We start from the raw sequence: 23,757 nt of genomic DNA, 5'->3' as shown, positions 1-23,757 counted from the left end.
TACTGTAGGACCTAAGCCTTCAGAGGAACCAAAAATCTTCCAAAAGCCTACATTGTATCTAATGGAGCCGGACCATTCAAGTTATAGCGAAGGAGGAACAATACATTTTGGTGACATTATGAATGAATCAAACAGCCCTGGCCGCGCTTCGGGCTGCCGCTTACACAGAGACAGAACCAGCACAGACACAAATGTAACACACAGCATAAAATAATACAACCAGCAAAGCAAAACCCACTGTTTACACAGCCTACTGTAACCTAACACCACTATCACACTATCACCAAAAGTGACAACAGTGACACATCAAAGGTGAGGCTCGTGGTGCTGAAAGGACAGCGACCGTAATACATAGCACTCCATGGCTAAAAGAGAGAGCGGTTTTGGTCAAACACAGACACGGCAGATAGACAGCATCACATAGTGTCAAAGAAATAGCAGGCCATTCACAAAAACATTCAAATCAATCTATATATCCTCTCTGAAGACTTAGAAGGCCTTCAAGGTTCGTCACTGGTTCCCAGGATGACCTGCTCTAATCATCATGGATATGGTGGTGTTTGTATCATAGAAACAGGAGGGTCTATCACTATCAGCTCCAGGACCTGCTCCATCCCTGCACTGAGACTGTGAAGAGAAGGGTCTGTTCTGCAGACTGGATCCCTGACTGGAACCTCTGTCTCTCTGATGACGACCAAGACTGAAGATGTTCAGTCTACCTGTCCATTGGTTGTGTTCTGTGTGGTGGTGATGGAGAGTCTCTGTATCTCGTAGTTCGGTCCTGGTTCCGACTCCGGAAGGAACAGCGACGACTCCTGATCCATGGTCCTGATCCGGGGCCATTGTTTGTCACCAGCCACTTCAGAGATCCTGTCACTGCCCTAAAAACTAATTGTACTGAAGAGCATATAAAGGTTTCTAAGTCTTTGCTGAACATGACATATTATAAAATGTCAAGCCCATCTCTAACAATGTGATTAAAGTACCTAGCAATATGGAGTCATTGGAGTTTATTATAAAAAATGTCCATATGTGTTGATTCAGGAATTAAGTATAATGTTTTGGTTCGACTGAGAGAAGGGAAATTCAGTATCTGCAATGATACAAAAATAACCAAGTCAGACAGCACAGTCAATTATGTATTTCATTTGAACAAAATGGTCATACATTCACATAACCTGGTGTACAGTACTTTTATTGTACAAAACAATACATAACAAGTAGTAACTTTTCTCAATATGGTAACACTTGACCTTTTAAGTAAATCTCGCTTTGATGAAAAACATTTTAAAATAGTTTTTGAAAAGATTCAACATTACACACATCTTCACTACTTTATGTCAAGTAAACATGAATTAAGGCACTATAATTTCCTCATAAAACACCAACGTCAAACAACATGACAGGTTGTCACTTTTCATCAGTGAAGCATTTTTAAAGACATCATCACCACCATATCATCTACTCATTCTTTCCTCAGTTCACCTCATCCAGTTCCATACTACAACCCAAACCAGCAGAATTAACTACAAACAAACTAAATAGTACTACAGTGCTTTCAGAAAGTATTCACATACCTTGAATTTTTCCACATTGTTGTGTTACAAAGTGGGATAAAAATGGATTTGTATTTTTTTTGTCAATGATCTTACTAAAAATACTAAACATCAGTAAAAAAGTAAATAATTAGAAAACACTAATATACTGTTTCTACATCATATAAGTATTCAACCCCCCGAGTCAATACATGTTAGAATCACTTTTGGCAGCGATTACAGCAGTGAGTTTTTCTGGGTAAGTCTCTAAGAGCTTTCCACACCTGGATTGTTCAACATTTGTCCATTATTCTTAAATCAAAATTCTTCAAGCTCTGTCAAATTGATTGTTGACCATTGCTAGACAACCGTTTTCAGGTCTTGCCATAGATTTAAGCAGATTTAAGTCAAAACTGTAACTCGGCCACTCAAGTACATTTATTTTCTTCTTGGTAAGCAACTCCAGTGTAGATTTGGCCTTGTGTTTTAGGTTATTGTCCTAGTGAAAGGTGAATTAATCTCCCAGTGTCTGGTGGAAAGCAGACTGAACCAGGTTTTCCTCTAGGATTTTGCCTGTGCTTAGCTCCTGAAAAACGTCCCATTCCTTAACAATTCCAAGCATACCCATAACATGATGTAGCCAGCACTATGCTGGGAAAATATAGAGAGTGGTACTCAGTAATGTGTTTTATTGGATTTGCCCCAAACATAACACTTCGTTTAGACAAAAAAGTGAATTGTTTTGTCAATTTTTTGGGAAAACAGGATGTATGTTTTGGTATGTTTAGGCTTCCTTCTTTTCACTCTGTCAATTAGGTTAGTATTGTGGAGTAACTACAATGTTGTTGATCCATCCTCAGTTCTCACATCACAACCATTAAACTCAAACTATTTTCAAGTCACCATTGTCCTCATGGTGAAATCCCCGAGTGGTTTCCTTCCTCTCCGAAAACTGAGTTAGGAAGGACACCTGTATCTTTGTAGTGACTGGGTGTATTGATACTTCATTCAAAGTGTAATTCATAACTTCACAATTCTCAGAAGGATATTCAATGTCTGCTTTTTTTTTATTTGTACCCATCTACAAATAGGTGCCCTTCTTTGCGGAGCATTGGAAAACCTCCCTGGTCTTTGTGGTTGAATCTGTTTGAAATTCACCGCTCGATTGAAGGACTTTAAAGATAATTGTATGTGTGGGGTACAGAGATGAGGTAGTCATAAAAAAATATATGTTAAACACTACCATTGCACACAGAGTGAGTCCATGAAACTTATTATGAGACTTGTTAAGCACATGTTTACTCCTGACCTTATTTAGGCTTGCCATAACAAAGGGGTTTCAGCTTTTCATTTTTTATTAATTTGTAAACATTTCTAAAAACATAATTACACTTTGAAATTGTAATCCATTTTAAATTCAGGCTGTAACAACAAAATGTGGAAAAATCAAGGGGTGTGAAAACCTTGTGAAGGCATTGTACATATTACTATACATGGGCTGTGTGCATTTTCTGTTGTGTCCTCAGGAAGCTCCTCTCTGAGAACCCCTTCCTGCGGTGCGTACAGGAGAACGACATCTATCCCGTGTGGACCTTCAGGTGCATCTTCATATTGTGCTGGCGGGAGAACCTCTTCTCACACTGGGGGCAGCTGTACGGTTTCTCCCCTGTGTGGACCCTCAGGTGCCTCTTCAGGTTGGACGAGTCTGAAAAACTGACCCGGCACAGGTGGCAGCCGAAAGGTTTCCCCCCTGTGTGCATCCTCTTTTGGAGCTCAACCTGTTCGGGGAAACTGAAGACTTTCCCACAGAATGAAGATGGGAAGCGCTTTTCTTTGGTGCTGACACCTTTACTGATTCCATCTCTATTACCATCATTTGTCAATGGGCTTGTGTAGCCATTTAGTGTTTTGCCATTGTCCGAGGTCTGGTTTAACATTAGGAGAGTGTGAGGAGGATGAAGGCCAGGGAGTGTCTGTGTTGTCGCAGGGTCCATGTTCCAGTTGATAGATCCTATAGAAGGCAGGCTGAAGGCAGCACCTGTTAGGGGGTTAACCTGAGGCGCCGTCAGTCTCTCTGAATCACAACTATAGGAGCAGGCCGGAGCATCACTTGAGGAGTCTGTGTCTGTTCTCTCCCGCTGCATACCGACACCTCCCCGTCCCCGCAGACAAAATCTACGCCTCGCCCTAGTCTCAGCCAGTCTGTTGTCATGGAGACTATGTTCAGTTGTTGTTTTGTGTTCGACTGTCTGTTTCTGGTTGTGGTAAACAGTGTTGTTCCCCAGTCCAGAGTTGAAGATGCTGTCCCATCCACTGACCTCCACTATGTCGCCTCTGGTCCTGGCCTGCTCAGTGATGTTATCCACTGGGCCCTTGGCACCCGTCTGGGTCTGGGAATCCAAGATGGCCGACCAGTCTTCTCTGTTATCCTCCAGCCAACCACCTGCAGGATGCGTTTAGAAAACAGACTTTAAAAACATGGCAGAGAACTTTTTAGTTAGTTACCTGGGTCCGGTTTCCCAAAAGCATCTTAAGGCTATGTTCATCGTTAGAACCTTCGTATGAGCATCGTTAATCAGTTTCCCAAAACCATCATTACTAAAGTTGCTCTTGAAAACGCTTGTTGTTTAACTCTTAAAGAGGCTGTGAATTTTTTCAGCTTTTTGTTAAAAATCTTGCAAAATTTCAACGTCCTGCTACTCATGCCAGGAATATAGTATATGCATATGATTAGTATGTGTGGATATAAAACACTCTGAAGTTTCTAAAACTGGTTAAATCATGTCTGTGACTATAACATAACATCTGCCGCAGGCAAAACCCCAAGAAAACTGTTCACAAAAAACACAAAAAATATCACTCCGCCAGTCTCTGTATTGTCTATGGCAAGAGAAAATAGATAGGGCCCAGTTTACAGTTCCTACAGCTTCCACACGATGTCGCCAGTGTTGGGAATTGGGTTGAAGTTTATCCTTGGTGAAATGAGAAATAGGCACTTCCTGTCATCGAGTACACAGGAGGAAGTTATGGAAGAGAGAATGTGGACCATGATTTCAAGACTTGCTGCTATTGAATACAGATCGCTCCGTGATCAATTTGATCGATTATTAATGTTTACTAATACCTAAAGTTGGATTATAAAAGTAGTTTGAAGCGTTTTGTCAAAGTTTTTAGGCAACTTTTTTAATTAAAAAAAATGACATTGCGTTGTGAAACTGTGTTTTTTCTTGGATCAGACGGTCTTCATAAATGGACATTTTGGGAATACATGGACCGATTTAATCGAAAAAAAAGACCCAATTGTGATGTTTATGTGACATATAGGAGTGCCAACAAAGAAGCTCGTCAAAGGTAATGAATGTTTTATATTTTATTTCTGCGTTTTGTGTAGCGCCGGCTACGCTAATTATTTTGTTTACGTCCCCTTCGTGTATTTCGGGGGGTTGCATGCTATCAGATAATAGCTTCTCATGCTTTCGCCGAAAAGCATTTTAAAAATCTGACATGTTGGCTAGATTCACAACGAGTGTAGCTTTAATTGAGTACCCTGCATGTGTGTTTTAATGAAAGTTTGAGTTTTATCGAGTACCATTACTTGTCACTCTGAAATTTCCCCTGATGTTGATCCCTCAGACCACATGTAGAACAGCTAAGTACGTCGTTAGATGCTTTTTTGCCCATCCGCATCACTTTATACACACAATCAAGATGTCCACTAAACACAAAATCAAGATGTTTACCGGTCTTTCTGTGACAGCCGACAACTTCAGAACGAATGTGACAGTGACTACAAAACTACAAATACAAAGTTGCTCATTTCTTTGCATAACAAGCAAAGGATATAAAGATGCTTCAAATGAAAACCTAGATGACTGTATTTAAAATAAATATAGTAGGCCTATAGGCTACAGAGACCTGTATTTTGAATGTTCATTCAATGGAGCTTTATTTAGCTCTTTGTATGCCACTGTCTGTAATTTTGGCCTCAATATATGTCATGATGTGTAACATGTGCGCAACGATGTTCCAAACCTTGATCTAGTGCATTATTATAGGGTAAGCATTAGAATAAGCCACCTCAATATTTGTAGCCATAGGTACTATCTCTAGGAGCTGATCCGTCGTCAGTATCGTGGAATAATTCAAATGTTAAAGGTAAGATTGGAAAGGGAGAACGCTGATCTGAGAGCAGGGCTGCCGTTCTTTCGATCCTATCAGTATCGACACATGCCTCAACAACGCACTTAGCGAACATTCTCTCTGCTTGGTGTTTTGGGAAACGCATGTTACATTTTAGGACGTTGTAAGAAAGACACATCTGTAAAAAAAACTTGTATGCCTAAGTTCCATCGCTATAGGGAAATCAGGCCCTGGTCATGTTCATACGTTATGATGTGTGTTTTTGTATGTAAACATGTTCTATTAACTTAATTTTATGGAAAAAAATGTTTTTTCAAAATTATAATAGCCAGGCGCTTCATCACTATTCCCATTGAAGATGTATTACTGTATGAAGGCTATATGTATTTCTCTCTTACCTTGCTCCCCCATCTTTACTCCACTCAGCAGGTCAATGCTCTCTGGTCCATCTTCTATTGTCTCCTCTTTGACCAGCAGCAGATCAGGCTTCCCATCCTCCATGTCTACTGGCTGAAAGAAATAAAGAGGGAGAGGATGTGGGATCAAGAAATCTTATATGAGCACCCTGCTATGAGCATCTTCTGATTGGGCAATGAGGGATTGCTATGAGTACTATACAAACATGCTAGTTGATATGACACTATGCAAACATGTTAGTTGATTTGATACTATAACAAATGTACACTGAACAAAAACATAAAAACGCTACATGGAGCAATTTCAAAGATTTTACATTGTTACAGTTCATATAAGGAAATTAGTCAATTGAAATAAATAAATTTGGCCCTAATCTATGGATTTCACATGACTGGGAATACAGATATGCATCTGTTGGTCACAGATACCTTAAAAACAAGTAGGGGCGTGGATCAGAAAGCCAGTCAGTATCTGGTAACCACCATTTGCCTCGTGCAGCGCGACACATCTCCTTCACATAGAGTTGATCAGGCTGTTGACTGGCCTGTTGAATGTTGTCCCACTCTTCTTCAATGGCTGTGCAAAGTTGTTGGATATTGGCGGGAACTGGAACACTTTCGTACACGACGATCCAGAGCATCACAAACATGCTCTATGGGTGACATGTCTGGTAAGTATGCAGGCCATGGAAGAACTGGGAAAAAACAGGAACTGTGTACAGATCCTTGAGACATGGGGCTGTGCATTATCATGCTGAAACATGAGGTGGTGGAGGCGGATGAATGGCATGACAATGGGCCTCAGGATCTCGTCACGGCAACTCTGTGCATTCAAATTGCCATTGATAAAATGCAATTGTGTTCATTGTATGTAGCTTATGCCTGCCCATACCATAACCCCATCGCCATCATGAGGCACTCCATTCAGAACGTTGACATCTGCAAACTGCTCGCCCACACGACGCCATCTGCCCAGTACAGTGGAAACCGGGATTCATGCATGAAGAGCAAACTTCTCCAGCGTGCCAGTGGCCATCAAAGGTGAGCATTTGCCCACTGAAGTTGGTTATGATGCCGAACTGCAGTCAGGTCAAGACCCTGGTGAGGACGATGAGCATGCAGATGAGCTTCCCTAAAACAGTTTGACAGTTTTTGCAGAAACACTGATGCAAACCCAGTTTCATCAATTGTCCAAGTGGCTGGTCTCAGACAATCCCTCAGGTGAAGAAGCCAGATGTGGAGGTCCTTGGCTGGCATGGTTACACATGGTCTGCGGTTGTGAGGCCAGTTGGAAATAATGCCACATTTTCTAAAATGGAGGTGGCTGATAGTAAATGAATGAACATTAAATTCTCTGGCAACAGCTCGAATGGACTATCCTGCAATCACATTTAAGAGTGGCCTTTTGTCCCCAGCACAAGGTGCACCTGTGTAATGAGCATGCTGTTTAATCATTTGCTTGATATGCCACAACTGTTAGGTGGATGGATTATCTTGGCAAAGGAGAAATGCTCACTAACAGGGATGTAAATAAATGTATGGACAACATTTGAGAGAATTACGTTTTGTTGTGCATATGGAACATTTCAGGGATCTTTTATTTCAACTCATGAAACATGGCATCAACACAAAGCTTACTTAGGTCCCCAGCACAGTTGAGCCAGTCACGTGTTTGTTTGTAAATAGCACTACAGGGGAAAGCGGGAGCAGTTAAATCCAGCTGTGTATTGACAGGGGTCGCGTTTTATATTTAAAGTCAACTGGGAGTTTTTTTTCAACAATAGAGTGATCAAGGACGTGCAACTACAGTTTTTCTTCACAGAAAATACATTAGTGCAACACAGGCAGAAAATAGCTTAATTTTCATATAAGATGACAGAAGTGCAACGCAATTTGGCTGGCAGCCACACAAGTAAATTAACTTACAATGAAAAAGCTGTCTTTTTTTTGATCAAAAACAATGGATGGCCAATATCTTTCTAATGTTTAGACCTATTATAGAAAGAAGGAAGCTAGCTTACTTGTCCTAATATAATGCTTAAAGTGAATCTAGCACTTTACCATCGAAAATAGGCTGGCTACACCAAGAAATGTACCGGAGAAAAAAAAGCAACACATCACTCACGAGTACTGTCTGCCTGTTCGTGAATTCTCATTCAAGATGAGTTGCAACTGAAGTACAAAATTGCTCTGATGCCGAGCAGAATTTACAATAAGAAGCTTTTTAGATCTGCATTTACAAAACGCAGCAAGATATTTATTTTTTTCCTGCGTAAAAAAACACTGAATTATGCGTTAACACGAACCCTAGTTGAACTTGCTAAGTCAGTGTCTGTTTTAATAAGGTGGTGGGGCATCATATTGTGTCAGCTTTCTGTCGTGTTTGAGAAGTCAACGCCATTTGGATGAGTTATTTGAACAGCTGGCACTTATCTTGATTTCCTTGCTTTTCTCTCTTCTCGTAGCAGGCAGGCCCATTGCACAAGCGACTACAGACTCCACACATACACAGTTGTAGACATGCTGCTTGAGAGCCAGTACTGTATGTATCAAAACTTTGTTCATTTGCACAATGTCTGTCATTCACATTTGTTTGTAAATGTCCAAACTCGCCAAAAAAATTACATTCGGTAGCTCCTACCTATATATACAGTGGGGCAAAAAAGTATTTAGTCAGCCACCAATTGTGCAAGTTCTCCCACTTAAAAATATGAGAGGCCTGAAAATTATCATAGGTACACTTCAACTATGACAGACAAAATGAGAATGAAATAATTCCAGAAAATCACATTGTAGGATTTTTAATGAATTTATTTGCAAATTATGGTGGAAAATAAGTATTTGGTCAATAACAAAAGTTTATTTCAATACTTTGTTATATAACCTTTGTTGGCAATGACAGAGGTCAAACGTTTTCTGTAAGTCTTCACAAGCTTTTCACACACTATTGCTGGTATTTTGGCCCATTCCTCCATGCAGATCTCCTCTAAAGCAGTGATGTTTTGGGGCTGTTGCTGGGCAACACGGACTTTCAACTCCCTCCAAATATTTTCTATGGGGTTGAGATCTGGAGACTGGCTAGGCCACTCCAGGACCTTGAAATGCTTCTGACGAAGCCACTCCTTCGTTGCCTGGTCAGTGTGTTTGGGATCATTGTCATGCTGAAAGACCCAGCCACGTTTAATCTGCAATGCCCTTGCTGATGGAAGGAGGTTTTCACTCAAAATCTCACGACATGGCCCCATTCTTTCCTTTACACGGATCAGTCGTCCTGGTCCCTTTGCAAAAAATAAGCCCCAAAGCATGATGTTTCCACCCCATGCTTCACAGTAGGTATGGTGTTCTTTGGATGCAACTCAGCATTCTTTGTCCTCCAATCACGACGAGTTGAGTTTTTACCAAAAAGTTATATTTTGGTTTCATCTGACCATATGACATTCTCCCAATCTTCTTCTGGATCATCCAAATGCTCTCGAGCAAACATCAGACGGGCCTGGACATGTACTGGCTTAAGCAGGGGGACACGTCTTGCACTGCAGGATTTGAGTCCCTGGCGGCGTAGTGTTTTACTGATGGTAGGCTTTGTTACTTTGGTCCCAGCTCTCTGCTGGTCATTCACTAGATCCCCCCCGTGTGGTTCTGGGATTTTTGCTCACCGTTCTTGTGATCATTTTGACCCCACGGGGTGAGATCTTGCGTGGAGCCCCAGATCGAGGGAGATTATCAGTGGTCTTGTATGTCTTCCATTTCCTAATAATTGCTCCCACAGTTGATTTCTTCAAACCAAGCTGCTTACCTATTGCAGATTCAGTCTTCCCAGCCTGGTGCAGGTCTACAATTTTGTTTCTGGTGTCCTTTGACAGCTCTTTGGTCTTGGCCATAGTGGAGTTTGGAGTGTGACTGTTTGAGGTTGTGGACAGGTGTCTTTTATACTGATAACAAGTTCAAACAGGTGCCATTAATACAGGTAACGAGTGGAGGACAGAGGAGCCTCTTAAAGAAGAAGTTACAGGTCTGTGAGAGCCAGAAAACTTGCTTCTTTGTAGGTGACCAAATACTTATTTTCCACCATAATTTGCAAATAAATTCATTAAAAATCCTACAATGTGATTTTCTGGATGTTTTTTCCTCATTTTGTCTGTCATAGTTGAAGTGTACCTATGATGAAAATTACAGGCCTCTCATCTTTTTAAGTGGGAGAACTTGCACAATTGGTGGCTGACTAAATACTTTTTTGCCCCACTGTATGTTTAACTTCATGAGCTGGATTGCCTGTCTTTGCAATTTGTTTATTTTCGTTTGCGCTTGTTAACATATTTAGCTATCGGCCTCCATGGAAATTCGCTATTAATTGTGACAATTTTGTGAGAATTCTGGTAACAGACACCCAATGGGCTTTTATAGAGGACAGTATGACAATCTGGATACCGCCCAACCCTAAGTGTAGAGAATCGTTGTACATCTAAACCGCTGTGAAATATCTTGTCAATAACCAAAAAGTATTTCCAGCTGGTGTACAAAACCCGGAAGTTAAAGACGCAAAAATTAAAATTACGAACGCGAAGCATAAAAATAGTGCACATAGAACAGATCTACCGCTTATTGGACTTGCTTTCAATAAGAATGACAGACCTTCAACTGTCATTTCTATGTGAATTTGGTGGGGTCGCCCAAAAAGGTACATAATGCAGCATTGATGGTTTGATGATTGAAAGGCATGGACTTTCAATGTGGTGCGTTTACCCATCCCCACTGTAGTTACAGAATGACTTCATTGTTGTTAACCCATCATGGTGGACATAAATATGTGGGTAAAACAAGTCAGCTATGATAAGTAAAAAAAAAAAAAATGTTTTAAATCAGACATACCTGACTAAACTATAATGACATGTACAGTAGGTGTTTGTTAGTGTGTGGGTATGTGTAGGTATATTTAGTAAGTGTATATTGGTTATAAAGTGCTGTTGTATGTATGCAGAATAGGGTGAGATCAGATGTGATGTATACTAAAGAGAGTCTCAATGAACATCTTAGAATGAAAAGTCCCATTTTGTGTATATTAACCCTTTCCACTCACACCCCGTCATTCCGTGTACGGGTTGAAAATACAAGATTTTGTCATTGATAAGCGCCTAAATTGGAATGCAGTGGCTGTACATCACTGTATGAGATTTGACTGACAGCCGTTATAAACTTGAGCGCAACAAGATGTCCCCATCCCACCTGTTAATTGGGTTACTTTAGCACATTTGTTGTTGTCTGAGTGAGGGGAATGCTGGAAATTGAGTCAATGCGTTCTGAAAGATGAGACGTTGAGGATTATAATAACTACCACTGATGTCATACAAGCAAACCACACACCTGTGAGTCCAAAAGTGCACTTCACATTTCCATATTGGAAAACATGTAATTTAGAGTATCAATGTTTATGATCGCTATGTTTGATCCTCAGTTACAAGGATGACATGCGTTGAACCCTGGGTTGTCCTGAACACAATGAGACTGTGTTTGTCGTATTGTGTAGAACCTTAGCCGCGGAACACGCACTTGAATACACTCATGACTCCACTCTATGTGCACCAAAATTACAGTCTGTTCGTCTGAAGTACCTTTTGAAAGCCTACCACTGTATTAGCTAGTCATGTTGACAATAGGATACGCTGTCAAATGATGCCCACCTGACCCAGATTGCGATTTCTAATAGAAAAATGTGAGATTACGTAAACAGCAACAGTAATTCGTGACCTTGGGAGTTTAAAGTTCTATCTGCGCAAAGCATAGTTCTGAGATATTGAGCATCAAAGTTCTCATCCCAGATCTCAGAATTGTTTTGTAATGAATTCTTCTTTCATAACCCAATAAAGTCCTCACTTTAAAAGGTACCTGAAGTGCAGGGTATAAAAATCTTGAGACATTTGCAAATCAGTTGTTTGTTTTTTTGTTTTTTTTGGGGGGGGGGGGGGGGTCATTCACAGATAGAACCTTATGGCTCTGAAATGTCAATCTGGGTTTCAAAGATGTTTGCGACGATATCAGTTTTTCTTTTATCATCGTAAGTTGTCTATATCACAAATCTGACATCACACATGTGAAGGACCAACTATGTGAATAACACATTTTTGACCAAAATGTGAGAACCCTTGTAGTCCCAAGATCTCGAATTGTGTGATGGTGGGGACGCAGGGTTGTGTTCCAAACAAAAAACTGCAAGTGTGCCTGCTTCAGTTCCTCAATGGCAATGCAAGCAGAGCTCAAATAAGCCATAAAGTCATAAAAGTGCACTGAAATTACTTTGGAACAATGCACACTTCTTTAACCAGTTAGACCTCTCACTGGGTTGGCACCCCCCCTTGGGCTGTGCCGTGGCGGAGATCTTTGTGGGCTATACTCAACCTTGTAGGATGGTAAGTTGATGGGGCCACAGTTTCTCCTGACCCCTCCTGTCTCAGCCTCCAGTATTTATGCTGCAGTAGTTTATGTGTCGGGGGGCTAGGGTCAGTTTGTTATATCTGGAGTACTTCTCCTGTCCTATTCGATGTCCTGTGTGAATTTAAGTGTGCTCTCTCTAAATCCCGCTTTCTCTCTCTCCGAGGACCTGAGCCCTAGGACCATGCCTCAGGACTACCTGAAATGATGACTCCTTGCTGTCCCCAGTCCAGCTGGCCGTGCTGCTGCTCCAGTTTCAACTGTTCTGCCTGCGGCTATGGAACCCTGAGCTGTTCACCGGACGTGCTACCTGTCCCAGACCTGCTGTTTTCAACTCTCTAGAGACAGCAGGAGCGGTAGAGATACTCTTAATGATCGGCTATGAAAAGCCAAATGACATTCACTCCTGAGGTGCTGACTTGTTGCACCCTCAACAACTACTGTGATTATTATTATTTGACCATGCTGGTAATTTATGAACATTTGAACATCTTGGCCATGTTCTGTTATAATCTCCACCCGGCACAGCCAGAAGAGGACTGGCCACCCCTCATAGCCTGGTTCCTCTCTAGGTTTCTTCCTAGGTTTTGGCCTTTCTAGCGAGTTTTTCCTAGGCACCGTGCTTCTACACCTGCATTGCTTGCTGTTTGGGGTTTTAGGCTGGGTTTCTGTACAGCACTTTGATATATTAGCTGATGTAAGAAGGGCTATATAAATACATTTGACTCAAAACATTTTTTACTTATCTTGCTCCCACTCCAAAATTACAATGAATATTCATATTTTGTTACTGAATGTTTCCAGAGTATTTTCAAATTTTGTTATTGACAAATGCCATGAAAAGTACAGTAAATGTCCAATGCACATAAAATCAACCGTGTAATGTTTGGATTCAGTCTTGTGTCAGGTGAACTGTTGTCTTCACCTTTGGTCAAATCATTTCCCCATCAACTCTAAAGTGTTCTCCTTCAATTTCTACCATGGTAATGCTTATGCTTTTAATAGTTAATCTGTTAGAAATTTCAATTTGGCCCAATCCATATTGACCAATTTCCACAAGTGGAAGGGGCTAAACATAAACAAGTGTTAAATATACCATATGAAAACCACACATACACATCAAAGAAATCTGCATGATCTTCATAAACTATTAATTTTCTCATTAAAAGTATTTTGGGTTCATTTGTGAACATCATATATCCTACACAGCACAAACACAATATGAAACAGATTTCTCAGGTGTGAATGTGCCTTATACACTGAGTGTACAAAACATAAGGAACACCTTCCGAATACTGAGTTGCACCCCCTTTTGCCCTCAGAACAGCCTAAATTCGTCAGGACATGGACTCAACAAGATGTTGAAAGTATTCCACAGAGATGCTGGCCCATGTTGACTCCAATGCTTCCAAAGTTGTGTTAAGTTGGCTGGATGTCCTTTGGGTGGTGGACCATTCTTGATACACACAGGAAAATGTTGAGTGAAACACCCAGCAGCATTGCGGTTCTTGACACACTCAAACCAGTAAGCCTGGCACCTACTATCATACCCCATTCAAAGGCACTTTAGTCTGTCTTGCCCAGTCACCCTCTAAATGGCACACACACACTATCCATGTCTCAAGGCTTTAAAATCCTTCTTTAACCTGCCTCCTCCACTTCATTTACAGACTGAAGTTGGTTTAACAGGTGACATCAATAAGGGATCATAGCTTTCACCTGGATTCACCTGGTCAGTCTGTCATAGAAAGAGAAGGTGTTCCTAATGTTTTATACATTCAGTGTATATCACAATGTCTGGATGCAATATTCTGCCCAGGAATATTCAACACTGAAATCTGCTACTCTGGTTATTCCAAATGCATAATTTCTGTTGACAACAATGTAAATTAGTCTTTGTCTTTAATGCAGGGTTTGATCTAAACTCCAGAAGCTATTGAGTGGAATGGTTACTTTCTATGTTAGAGTGGAATGGTTTTTCTGCTGGTGTATCCTGAGGTATCTCCTCTCTGAGAACTTCTTCCCGCAGTGCGTACAGGCGAATGGCCTCTCTCCCGTGTGGACCTTCAGGTGCATCTTCAGGTTGCCAGCCTGGGTAAAGCGCATGTGACACTGGGGGCAGCTGTAGGGTTTCTCCCCTGTGTGGACCTTCTGGTGCAACTTCAAGTGGTCCTGGCGGGAGAACCTTTTCTCACACTGGGGGCAGCTGTAGGGTTTCTCACCTGTGTGGATCCTCTGGTGCCTCTCCACCTTCTGGGGGCAGCTGAAGCCTTTGTTACAGAACATGCAGAGGAACCGTTTCTCTTTTGTATTGCCTGATGTTTCTCCACCTCCCCGAGCCTTTGCCCTTTGGTCGTTTGAGTTCAAGACCTGATCGAAAAGGACGGGGCCCTGTGAATCAGAAAGCCCCATCGACGCGGACACTGGGTCGCGATCCCTGAACGCGTGTAAAGGGGAGTGGGTTGCGACATTTGGATTAGTCTCTAAGCTTCCTCTGTATTCTAAGAATTCTCTGCCCTGTGAGTGTCGGTCTCTTAGGTGACTATCTGCATTCCATGTGGGAGGAGTGTCGCCCTCCACTTTCACATTTCCGACCAGACCCTCCCTTTTCTTATCTAGGCACCCTTCAGAGTATACACTACTACTGTACTGGTTCCAGTACCCTCTAGAAAGATCCGTCTGTGTCTCTAAACCCAAGGATATGTTGCCAGGTTCCATCTCTGTAGCGTAAGAGGAAGACAGATCATCACTGCCAGTGTCTAATGTGTCACCTTCACCATCTCCACAGGAATGAACCGTCCTCTGGGTCTGGTGAAATACTGGTAAGTACTCTGAGCTGGGAGCAGGAGGACAGCCCAATCTCCCCAGTCCCAGTCTCTCTGGGTCTGATCTGTGGTCAAATCCTGTGTGTAAGAGCCTGCGTGTTACAGTTAAAGTCTTTGTGTCTGTCTCGGACTTGAGGACGGCGTTCGGCGTTCCACTGACCTCCGTGATGCTGCGTTGGGTCCTGGGCTGCGCTGGAGCTGTGGTGTTGTCCTCCGTGGCTATAGGGGGCACACCAGCCGCTGCTCCAGTTTGGATGTCTCTGTTGTTCCGTGGGTCCTCCTCTCCTTCAGACTTCTCCTGCTTGACCAAAGGCGATCCTCCGGGCCCTGCAGCATCTGCATCTACAGACTGACAAGAAGAGAGGAGCTTATTATTGGTACATGACTTGAATTGGATAACAACGCCGTGGAGAAGTCTCACAAGCTCCTCAATTATTTGAATTCCATTTAGTTTGTTGTGGTTTGTTGTTGCTCTCAACGCGTTGTTTGCACCGTTTTTCTAGAGAGATCTCTCTCTGGGATATGTTGCCCAACTCATCATAGTTAAGCACAGAACATGTGGTAATTATTAACTACAATGACCAGAATCAATTGCATCTTCATCTGCCTGTTCTCATTGGTTCTTGCCAGTGGGGCTGGCAGACAGACATGGAGAGGAAGAGCGATAGAGAGATGCAGTTGCTTAGGTATCTCTACATGACAATACATTAATTGATTTAATGTTTTTATTTAGCAGTCTTAAAAGTATGGCTTATCTACTTTGATGAACGACTGAAATGGTGATTTCGTCAAACATCTCGGCTAACCTACATGCCTGGAGGGTGACTCTTTGGGGAACACAGAGATCGATGGCTGCAGTGTTCATTTTCTCACCTATTTTAGATTGAGTTTTTATGACTAAAATACCAATTTTAGAAACTTCATCCTTCTTAGTTTTAGTTATTATCAGTTGACTACAACTCTGGACAATTTTTGTCTAGTTATAGTCACAATCATTTTAATCATTGTAGTTATTTTTGTTTTACTGAAGAGTTCATACAAACCTCCAACTTAACTTCCATCATGCACATAATAGCTTCCACTTCCTTATTCACAGCTATTTTAGTCACGTCAGTCAGTGCATTATTTTCTATTAAATAATAAAATATTTCGGCGACGTCTAACTTCCATCGTGTGCCCATTCAGATAGCCTTGTACATCTAGTTCTACTATCCCCTCTTATACCTTAGCTGGCAACATTGATATTGTGGCAGATTGTAACCAATGCCAGCCATACTTAACCATATACTATAAAGCCTTGGTTACAGGTTAAACAATTTATAGCTCTCATTTTTCTCCCCATCATAATTGTCAAGAGGATAAATACATGTTTTCCTTAAAAATGGGAGAATGAGCTTTCCAGAAATGCCAGAAGTATTACTGTACTCCTAATAATCAACAAATAGCAACTCACAATAATCAACAAACCGCAACTCACATTTGCAGATAGTGAGAGACTGCATCCAACACAGATTAATGAATAACAGCACACATGGGAAAATAGAGCTGCTGATGAAATCAAAGCAAAAATAGCCTACATGAAAGTAAGGGAAAGAGAGTAAACATTATTGTTTAAAGAGTGACTGAAGAGACTGTTTTTTATGCAATACTATTGAGCTCGCCAGCTTGTAGTCCAAAAAAAATATGAAATGAGTTTTTACCTCTGGTTCGTTGGGCATTCCTCTGGGGGGAAATCATCAGGTAGGGGTATAAACCAAAAGTAAGTCCCGAGGTTAACACACAAGGCTTCGGAGATCTTATAGGTTTTGTTCTATGAGATAAATGTAATGTTAACTGACTGATATTATGAAGCATTTATGTGCTCAAAATATGTAAGTTCCTAACGAGTCCCAAACGGTCGTACAAATTTAACTACAACATAAATCCGACTTTTTTTTCTTTACATCTCTACGCCGACTACGTAATCTAGTCTAAACTACAGTCCGCCAACATTCTAGTTAGCTTTTTTTTTTTAGCTTTCTACGTAGCTCTACGTACATTTGTGCGGCTGAATTTTTGGAATGTAACTCAAAAACGGACCTACATGTTACAAAAATCTTTATCAACCTGGCCAGATTGTCTAATAGGGATCATTTCTGTCGTCACATTCTGCGACTGCAGCGGTGTATCTGATCTGCGCATGTGCCAGCACCAGCAGCGCAAGTCCCACGCTTTGCTTACGTACAAGTGAAGTGAGTTCGGAAAAACTGAAAACTATGTATCTTAGAAATAGTTTTCACATACAAACTTTATATGTCTGAACTCAGAATCAAATAGGCTTACCCAAAATAACATGGATGCTGTGGTAGAATGTTTATTTTGATTGGGGATTTTGATAAATGCACATTATCGCCTGCTTTCAGATGTGTCATGAAAAAGGTTATTAGGGAAATAGTTATTCTTGCAAAGCATGTAACCGTTTAAATCAAACTATTATATTGGTGTTCTTATGGGCCAGTCCCCCGGATCAGCTCCTAACACCAGCCACTGTCTACGATAAAGGCTAAACATTTCTAAACCTGACAAAGTCAGTCTACGAACGCACGTAGTGGTACTTAATCGGCCGACCTAGGCGGTCACACTGAACAAGCCAAGGCTACCTATAAATCGTTTACGACCTAAGAATTTGCCCACATAAGACGGCTAAAATCATACAGTCTGTGGAGGCCTTTACCAGATCGAACGAAAACTCAAGGATGGTATATTGTTTTGCTTCCGGCTGCAACCATATATCTACAGCGGGAAGGTTATCGTTTTGAGAACGACGTTGTAATCAAGAAACTTTGGGTCCGTTTGATAAGGTAAGCTAAATCTGTTAGCGAGACTTCAATGGCAGATGTAGTTTTATTTTTTGTGTTAGCACATCTTTTCACTTGTTTTGATTACACAAATGCTTCAAAATTCACAGTTATGTTATCTAATGATTTTCATATTACACAACGCATAAGATCTAAGCCTGTGTTTACCAGACCTTATTTTCGGCATTTATATAAAAAAAAAAAAATTCCCCATAAGCTTTGGCCAACGAGCCATGGCGTTGAAAGCCTCCGTTAGTGCCTACAAAAAGACGCCTTTAATATTGCTCTCTATTACACTAACCTCTATCACAATAATGTTCTGAATTGAGGTTCGAGTGCCCTCGTCAGTGATTGGTTGGTCATCGCTCCATGTATTGTGACCCGCTGGCTTCACAAAGCTCCTGTGGCCTCCAGTGAGATGTCCACCTAAGTGTGAGATTGGGAGAAAATAGGCGTAGGTTAGCTACTGTCAATGCTCAACGGTATATTTATCAAACACGGTCTAGAATTTACAAGGATGTAAGATAACTCATCAAATTCTTGATATACTATTTACTGATCGATGTAGTATTACGTAACATGCATCACATTGCTTTCATTGAGTAGATAATAGGAAATGCAGTAAATCAAGAATCTTGTTAGAATATGATAGTGTCTTCGCAAGTGTTACTATCCTGTTTAACAAGACCCAATTCTAACACACTTGCAGAAGGGAACAGGGCGACAGGCACTGAGATATAAACGTCGACAGGCCGCGCATCCTCAGCCTTATGCAAAATATACCTCTTGTCATTCCTTTGTATCGGTCGAGGACCTTGACACTACTGGGACGACTGGCGAGGACGCGCTCTCGTATTGTCCTCTCTGCGCGCTCCCGTGCCACCTTTAGTTCCAATAGCTGTAGTTTCCTCCGCAAGGCCCCGTTTTCTTTCTGGCTTTGAGTTATTTCCAAACGAAACACTGCATAGTCGTCGTCTACGAGTTTACAGATCTCTGCCACGGCTGCATTCGCTAGCACCTCCATGACGGAGGCTATTTGAGTGTGAAAAACCATACAGTTTGCCATTGTTAGCTAAGCAGCTAGCTAGCGTTACCTAGATAACATCCATCAACCAAGTCCCGTCTCCAACGCGAATTAAACACTAAGTATGTAATGCGGTGTAGTTCAATTAGGTTTTTTTTCAGTCTATGGTGTTGTTACACGTCTAAACAATAACGCTAACGTGGAATTTGTATTTGGTCGCTTGACTTCCGTTTACCTCTTCTTCTATAATATTATGTCGGTCCTCAAACGTTAGAGGTGCATGCCGCCTCTACTGTACTGGAGTGTGTAGTCAAGCACAGCTAAATGAATAGACTAAACGAATAAAGAAACAAACATTAAGAGAAACTAAACCTTCCTATCGAATCCTGTATTACTAAGAAAATAAAAAGAGCCCACATGCATCACTGTTTCATCAACCATACACTCTGTACACAAACCATTTGCATACTTGCCAACCAGACATAATGACGAGTTCGACGTACAATGTCCTAAACGCAACCACCACCTCTTCCTTCATAATCAGACCCTTGAATCTTGGTCCACCACCTTTCTTTGGCGGGCATGTAAATGCTGGCCTTTGGGTTCTGAGTCCCACCTCTTCTGCCGCACATCTATCATAATTGCTCTAATCTTACATTTGGCCTCACCTCGTGGAGCATGAATATGAATTAAATATCTTTTTAAATAACCCTTTAAAGCCCATAACACAGCACACAATCCCAACAACACCCAAACAATGGCTAGAGGTCCAGGATGGAGATCAAAGACCAACCACCTGAGGGTTGTGGCTCCTGCATCTACCGCTTGTTACAAGAGTCGTTCTACGTTGCAGAATGGCTCTTGTAACATAGTTTACACTTGAAGGGCCTCTCCTTGGTGTGAACGGTCTGGTGCTCCTTCACATAGTTATTTTCAGCGAAACACTTCCCACATGTAGGGCAGGCGTACGGCTTGTCAGCGTCAGCCCTAATGCTCAGCCTCCCACATTGTGACCCAATGACAGAGGCGGTAGAAGCAGGAGCCACAACTCTCAGGTGGTTAGTCTTTGAGCTCCCTCTTTGACCTATAGCCATTGTTTGGGTGTTGTTGGGATTGTGTGCTGTGTTAAAGGCTAGATACCCTGATGAAGACAGCTTGCCTGTCGAAACATTGGACACAAATATTTTTGCATCTGAGCTACTAGAGTGTGCGGCTCTCCTTTATTTTTTTATAGGCTAAGTACCTCTCATGGTGAACCCCTATTGTGACCATGTCTGTATTCGTGGGGTAACCATGAGGTAACTGAGGAAGGCTACACCCGGGTCCAGGCCTTCTATGACCCCAGTCACCAGGCACTAGATGAGGCCATGAAGGAGAAGACATATTACCACCAGGGTTGTCTTCTGTCACTCCCTGTGAAGGCTGAAGCCCAGGGTGATCATGGATACTGTGGTGGTTGTATCATAAGAACAGCAGGGTCTATCTCTATCATCCCAGGCCCTGCTCCATCCCTGCACTGAGACTGTGAAGAGAAGGGTCTGGGCTGCCGACTGGATCCCTGACTGGAGCCTCTGTCTCTCTGATGACCACCAGGACTGTTGTTCAGTCCACCTGTCCACTGGTTGTGTTCTGTTTGGTGGTTGTGGTGGAGTCTCTGTCCCTAGTGGATCATTCCTGGTTCCGACTTGGGAAGGAACAGCGACGGCTCCTGATTCAGGGTCCTGATCCGGGGCCATGATTTGTGGCCAGCTGTTTCAGAGGTTCAGTCTCTCCCTCCAGCAACTCCTGAGGTGCGTTCAGTTCGCTTGAACATTTACTACGTTGCAGAACAGTTTGTACTGAACAACACATTTCCTCAAAACATTCTTGTAAGTTCTTGAATAGACTTTGAGGTACGTTTGCTCCCATTTGGTGGGTGTGGCTTGAAACAATAAGTGACATACTGCCATGCTGACAGCGTTCCCCAACCAAATGTGTTGCTGCCGGCGCCGACAGAGATGGCCGCCTCACTTCGCGTTCCTAGAAAACTATGCAGTTTTTTGTTTTTTTACGTGTTATTTCTTACATTAATACCCAAGGTCATCTTAGGTTTCATTACATACAGTCGAGAAGAACTACTGAATATAAGAGCAGCGTCAACTCACCATCAGAACGACCAAGAATATGACTTTCGCGAAGCGGATCCTGTGTTCTGCCTTTCACCAAGGGCAACGGAATGGATACCAGCCGGCGACCCAAAAAAACAACTCTGTAAAAGAGGGAAACGAGGCGGTCTTCTGGTCAAACTCCGGAGACGGGCACATCGTGCACCACTCCCTAGCATTCTTCTCGCCAATGTCCAGTCTCTTGACAACAAGGTTGATGAAATCCGAGCAAGGGTAGCATTCCAGAAGGACATCAGAGACTGTAACGTTCTTTGCTTCACGGAAACATGGCTCACTGGAGAGACGCTATCGGAGTCGGTGCAGCCAGCGGGTTTCTACACGCATCGCGCCGACAGAAACAAACATCTTTCTGGTAAGAAGAGGGGTGGGGGCGTATGCCTTATGGCTAACGAGACGTCGTGTGATCACAGAAACATACAGGAACTCAAATCCTTCTGTTCACCTGATTTATAATTCCTCACAATCAAATGTCGACCGCATTATCTACCAATAGAATTCTCTTCGATTATAATCACAGCCGTATATATTCCCCCCCAAGCAGACAGATCGATGGCTCTGAACGACCTTTATTTGACTCTTTACAAACTGGAATCCATACATCCTGAGGCTGCATTCATTGTAGCTGGGGATTTTAACAAGGCTAATCTGAAAACAAGACTCCCTAAATTGTATCAGCATTTCGATTGCGCAACCAGGGCTGGCAAAACCTTGGATCATTGTTATTCTAACTTCCGCGACGCATATAAGGCCCTGCCCCGCCCTCCTTTCGGAAAAGCTGACCACGACTCCATTTTGTTGATCCCTGCCTACAGACAGAAACTAAAACAAGAAGCTCCCACGCTGAGGTCTGTCCAACGCTGGTCCGACCAAGCGGATTCCACACACAAGACTGCTTCCATCATCTGGACTGGGATATGTTTCGTATTGCGTCAGACAACAACATTGACGAATACACTGATTCGGTGTGCGAGTTCATTAGAACGTGCGTTGAAGATGTCGTTCCCATAGCAACGATTAAAACATTCCCAAACCAGAAACCGTGGATTGATGGCAGCATTCGCGTGAAACTGAAAGCACGAACCACTGCTTTTAATCAGGGCAAGGTGACTGGTAACATGACCGAATACAAACAGTGCAGCTATTCCCTCCGCAAGGCTATCAAACAAGCTAAGCGTCAGTATAGAGACAAAGTAGAATCTCAATTCAACGGCTCAGACACAAGAGGTATGTGGCAGGGTCTACAGTCAATCACGGACTACAAAAAGAAAACCAGCCCAGTCACGGACCAGGATGTCTTGCTCCCAGGCAGACTAAATAACTTTTTTGCCCGCTTTGAGGACAATACAGTGCCACTGACACTGCCTGCAACGGAAAAATGCGGTCTCTCCTTCACTGCAGCCGAGGTGAGTAAAACATTTAAACGTGTTAACACTCGCAAGGCTGCAGGCCCAGACGGCATCCCCAGCCGCGCCCTCAGAGCATGCGCAGACCAACTGGCTGGTGTGTTTACGGACATATTCAATCAATCCCTATCTCAGTCTGCTGTTCCCACATGCTTCAAGAGGGCCACCATTGTTCCTGTTCCCAAGAAAGCTAAGGTAACTGAGCTAAACGACTACCGCCCCGTAGCACTCACTTCCGTCATCATGAAGTGCTTTAAGAGACTAGTCAAGGACCATATCACCTCCACCCTACCTGACACCCTAGACCCACTCCAATTTGCTTACCGCCCAAATAGGTCCACAGACGATGCAATCTCAACCACACTGCACACTGCCCTAACCCATCTGGACAAGAGGAATACCTATGTGAGAATGCTGTTCATCGACTACAGCTCGGCATTTAACACCATAGTACCCTCCAAGCTCGTCATCAAGCTCGAGACCCTGGGTCTCGACCCCGCCCTATGCAACTGGGTACTGGACTTCCTGACGGGCCGCCCCCAGGTGGTGAGGGTAGGCAACAACATCTCCACCCCGCTGATCCTCAACACTGGGGCCCCACAAGGGTACGTTCTGAGCCCTCTCCTGTACTCCCTGTTCACCCACGACTGCGTGGCCACGCACACCTCCAACTCAATCATCAAGTTTGCGGACGACACAACAGTGGTAGGCTTGATCACCAACAACGACGAGACGGCCTACAGGGAGGAAGTGAGGGCCCTCGGAGTGTGGTGTCAGGAAAATAACCTCACACTCAACGTCAACAAAACTAAGGAGATGATTGTGGACTTCAGGAAACAGCAGAGGGAACACCCCCTTATCCACATCGATGGAACAGTAGTGGAGAGGGTAGTAAGTTTTAAGTTCCTCGGCATACACATCACAGACAAACTGAATTGGTCCACTCACACAGACAGCATCGTGAAGAAGGCGCAGCAGCGCCTCTT

At 42.7% G+C, this 23,757-nt stretch overlaps 1 protein-coding gene across 1 annotated transcript; it reads right to left on the bottom strand.

The window, feature by feature from the left end:
• Positions 1 to 1,132: 1,132 nt before the first annotated feature.
• Positions 1,133 to 19,429, bottom strand: LOC135508565 (zinc finger protein 347-like). The gene is made up of 5 exons (XM_064928842.1): positions 18,963 to 19,429; positions 18,481 to 18,605; positions 14,483 to 15,691; positions 6,074 to 6,185; positions 1,133 to 3,978 (listed from the first exon to the last, which is right to left on the bottom strand). Exons 1-5 carry the CDS (start codon positions 19,243 to 19,245, stop codon positions 3,113 to 3,115), a joined length of 2,595 nt encoding a protein of 864 aa, XP_064784914.1. The 5' UTR covers positions 19,246 to 19,429; the 3' UTR covers positions 1,133 to 3,112.
• Positions 19,430 to 23,757: the final 4,328 nt, after the last annotated feature.

Source organism: Oncorhynchus masou, chromosome 21 (assembly GCF_036934945.1).
Source record: "Oncorhynchus masou masou isolate Uvic2021 chromosome 21, UVic_Omas_1.1, whole genome shotgun sequence".
Classification (NCBI taxonomy): domain Eukaryota; kingdom Metazoa; phylum Chordata; class Actinopteri; order Salmoniformes; family Salmonidae; genus Oncorhynchus; species Oncorhynchus masou.
The sequence above is the reverse complement of the archived record's forward strand: the minus strand, read 5'-3'. Positions and strand labels throughout refer to the sequence as shown.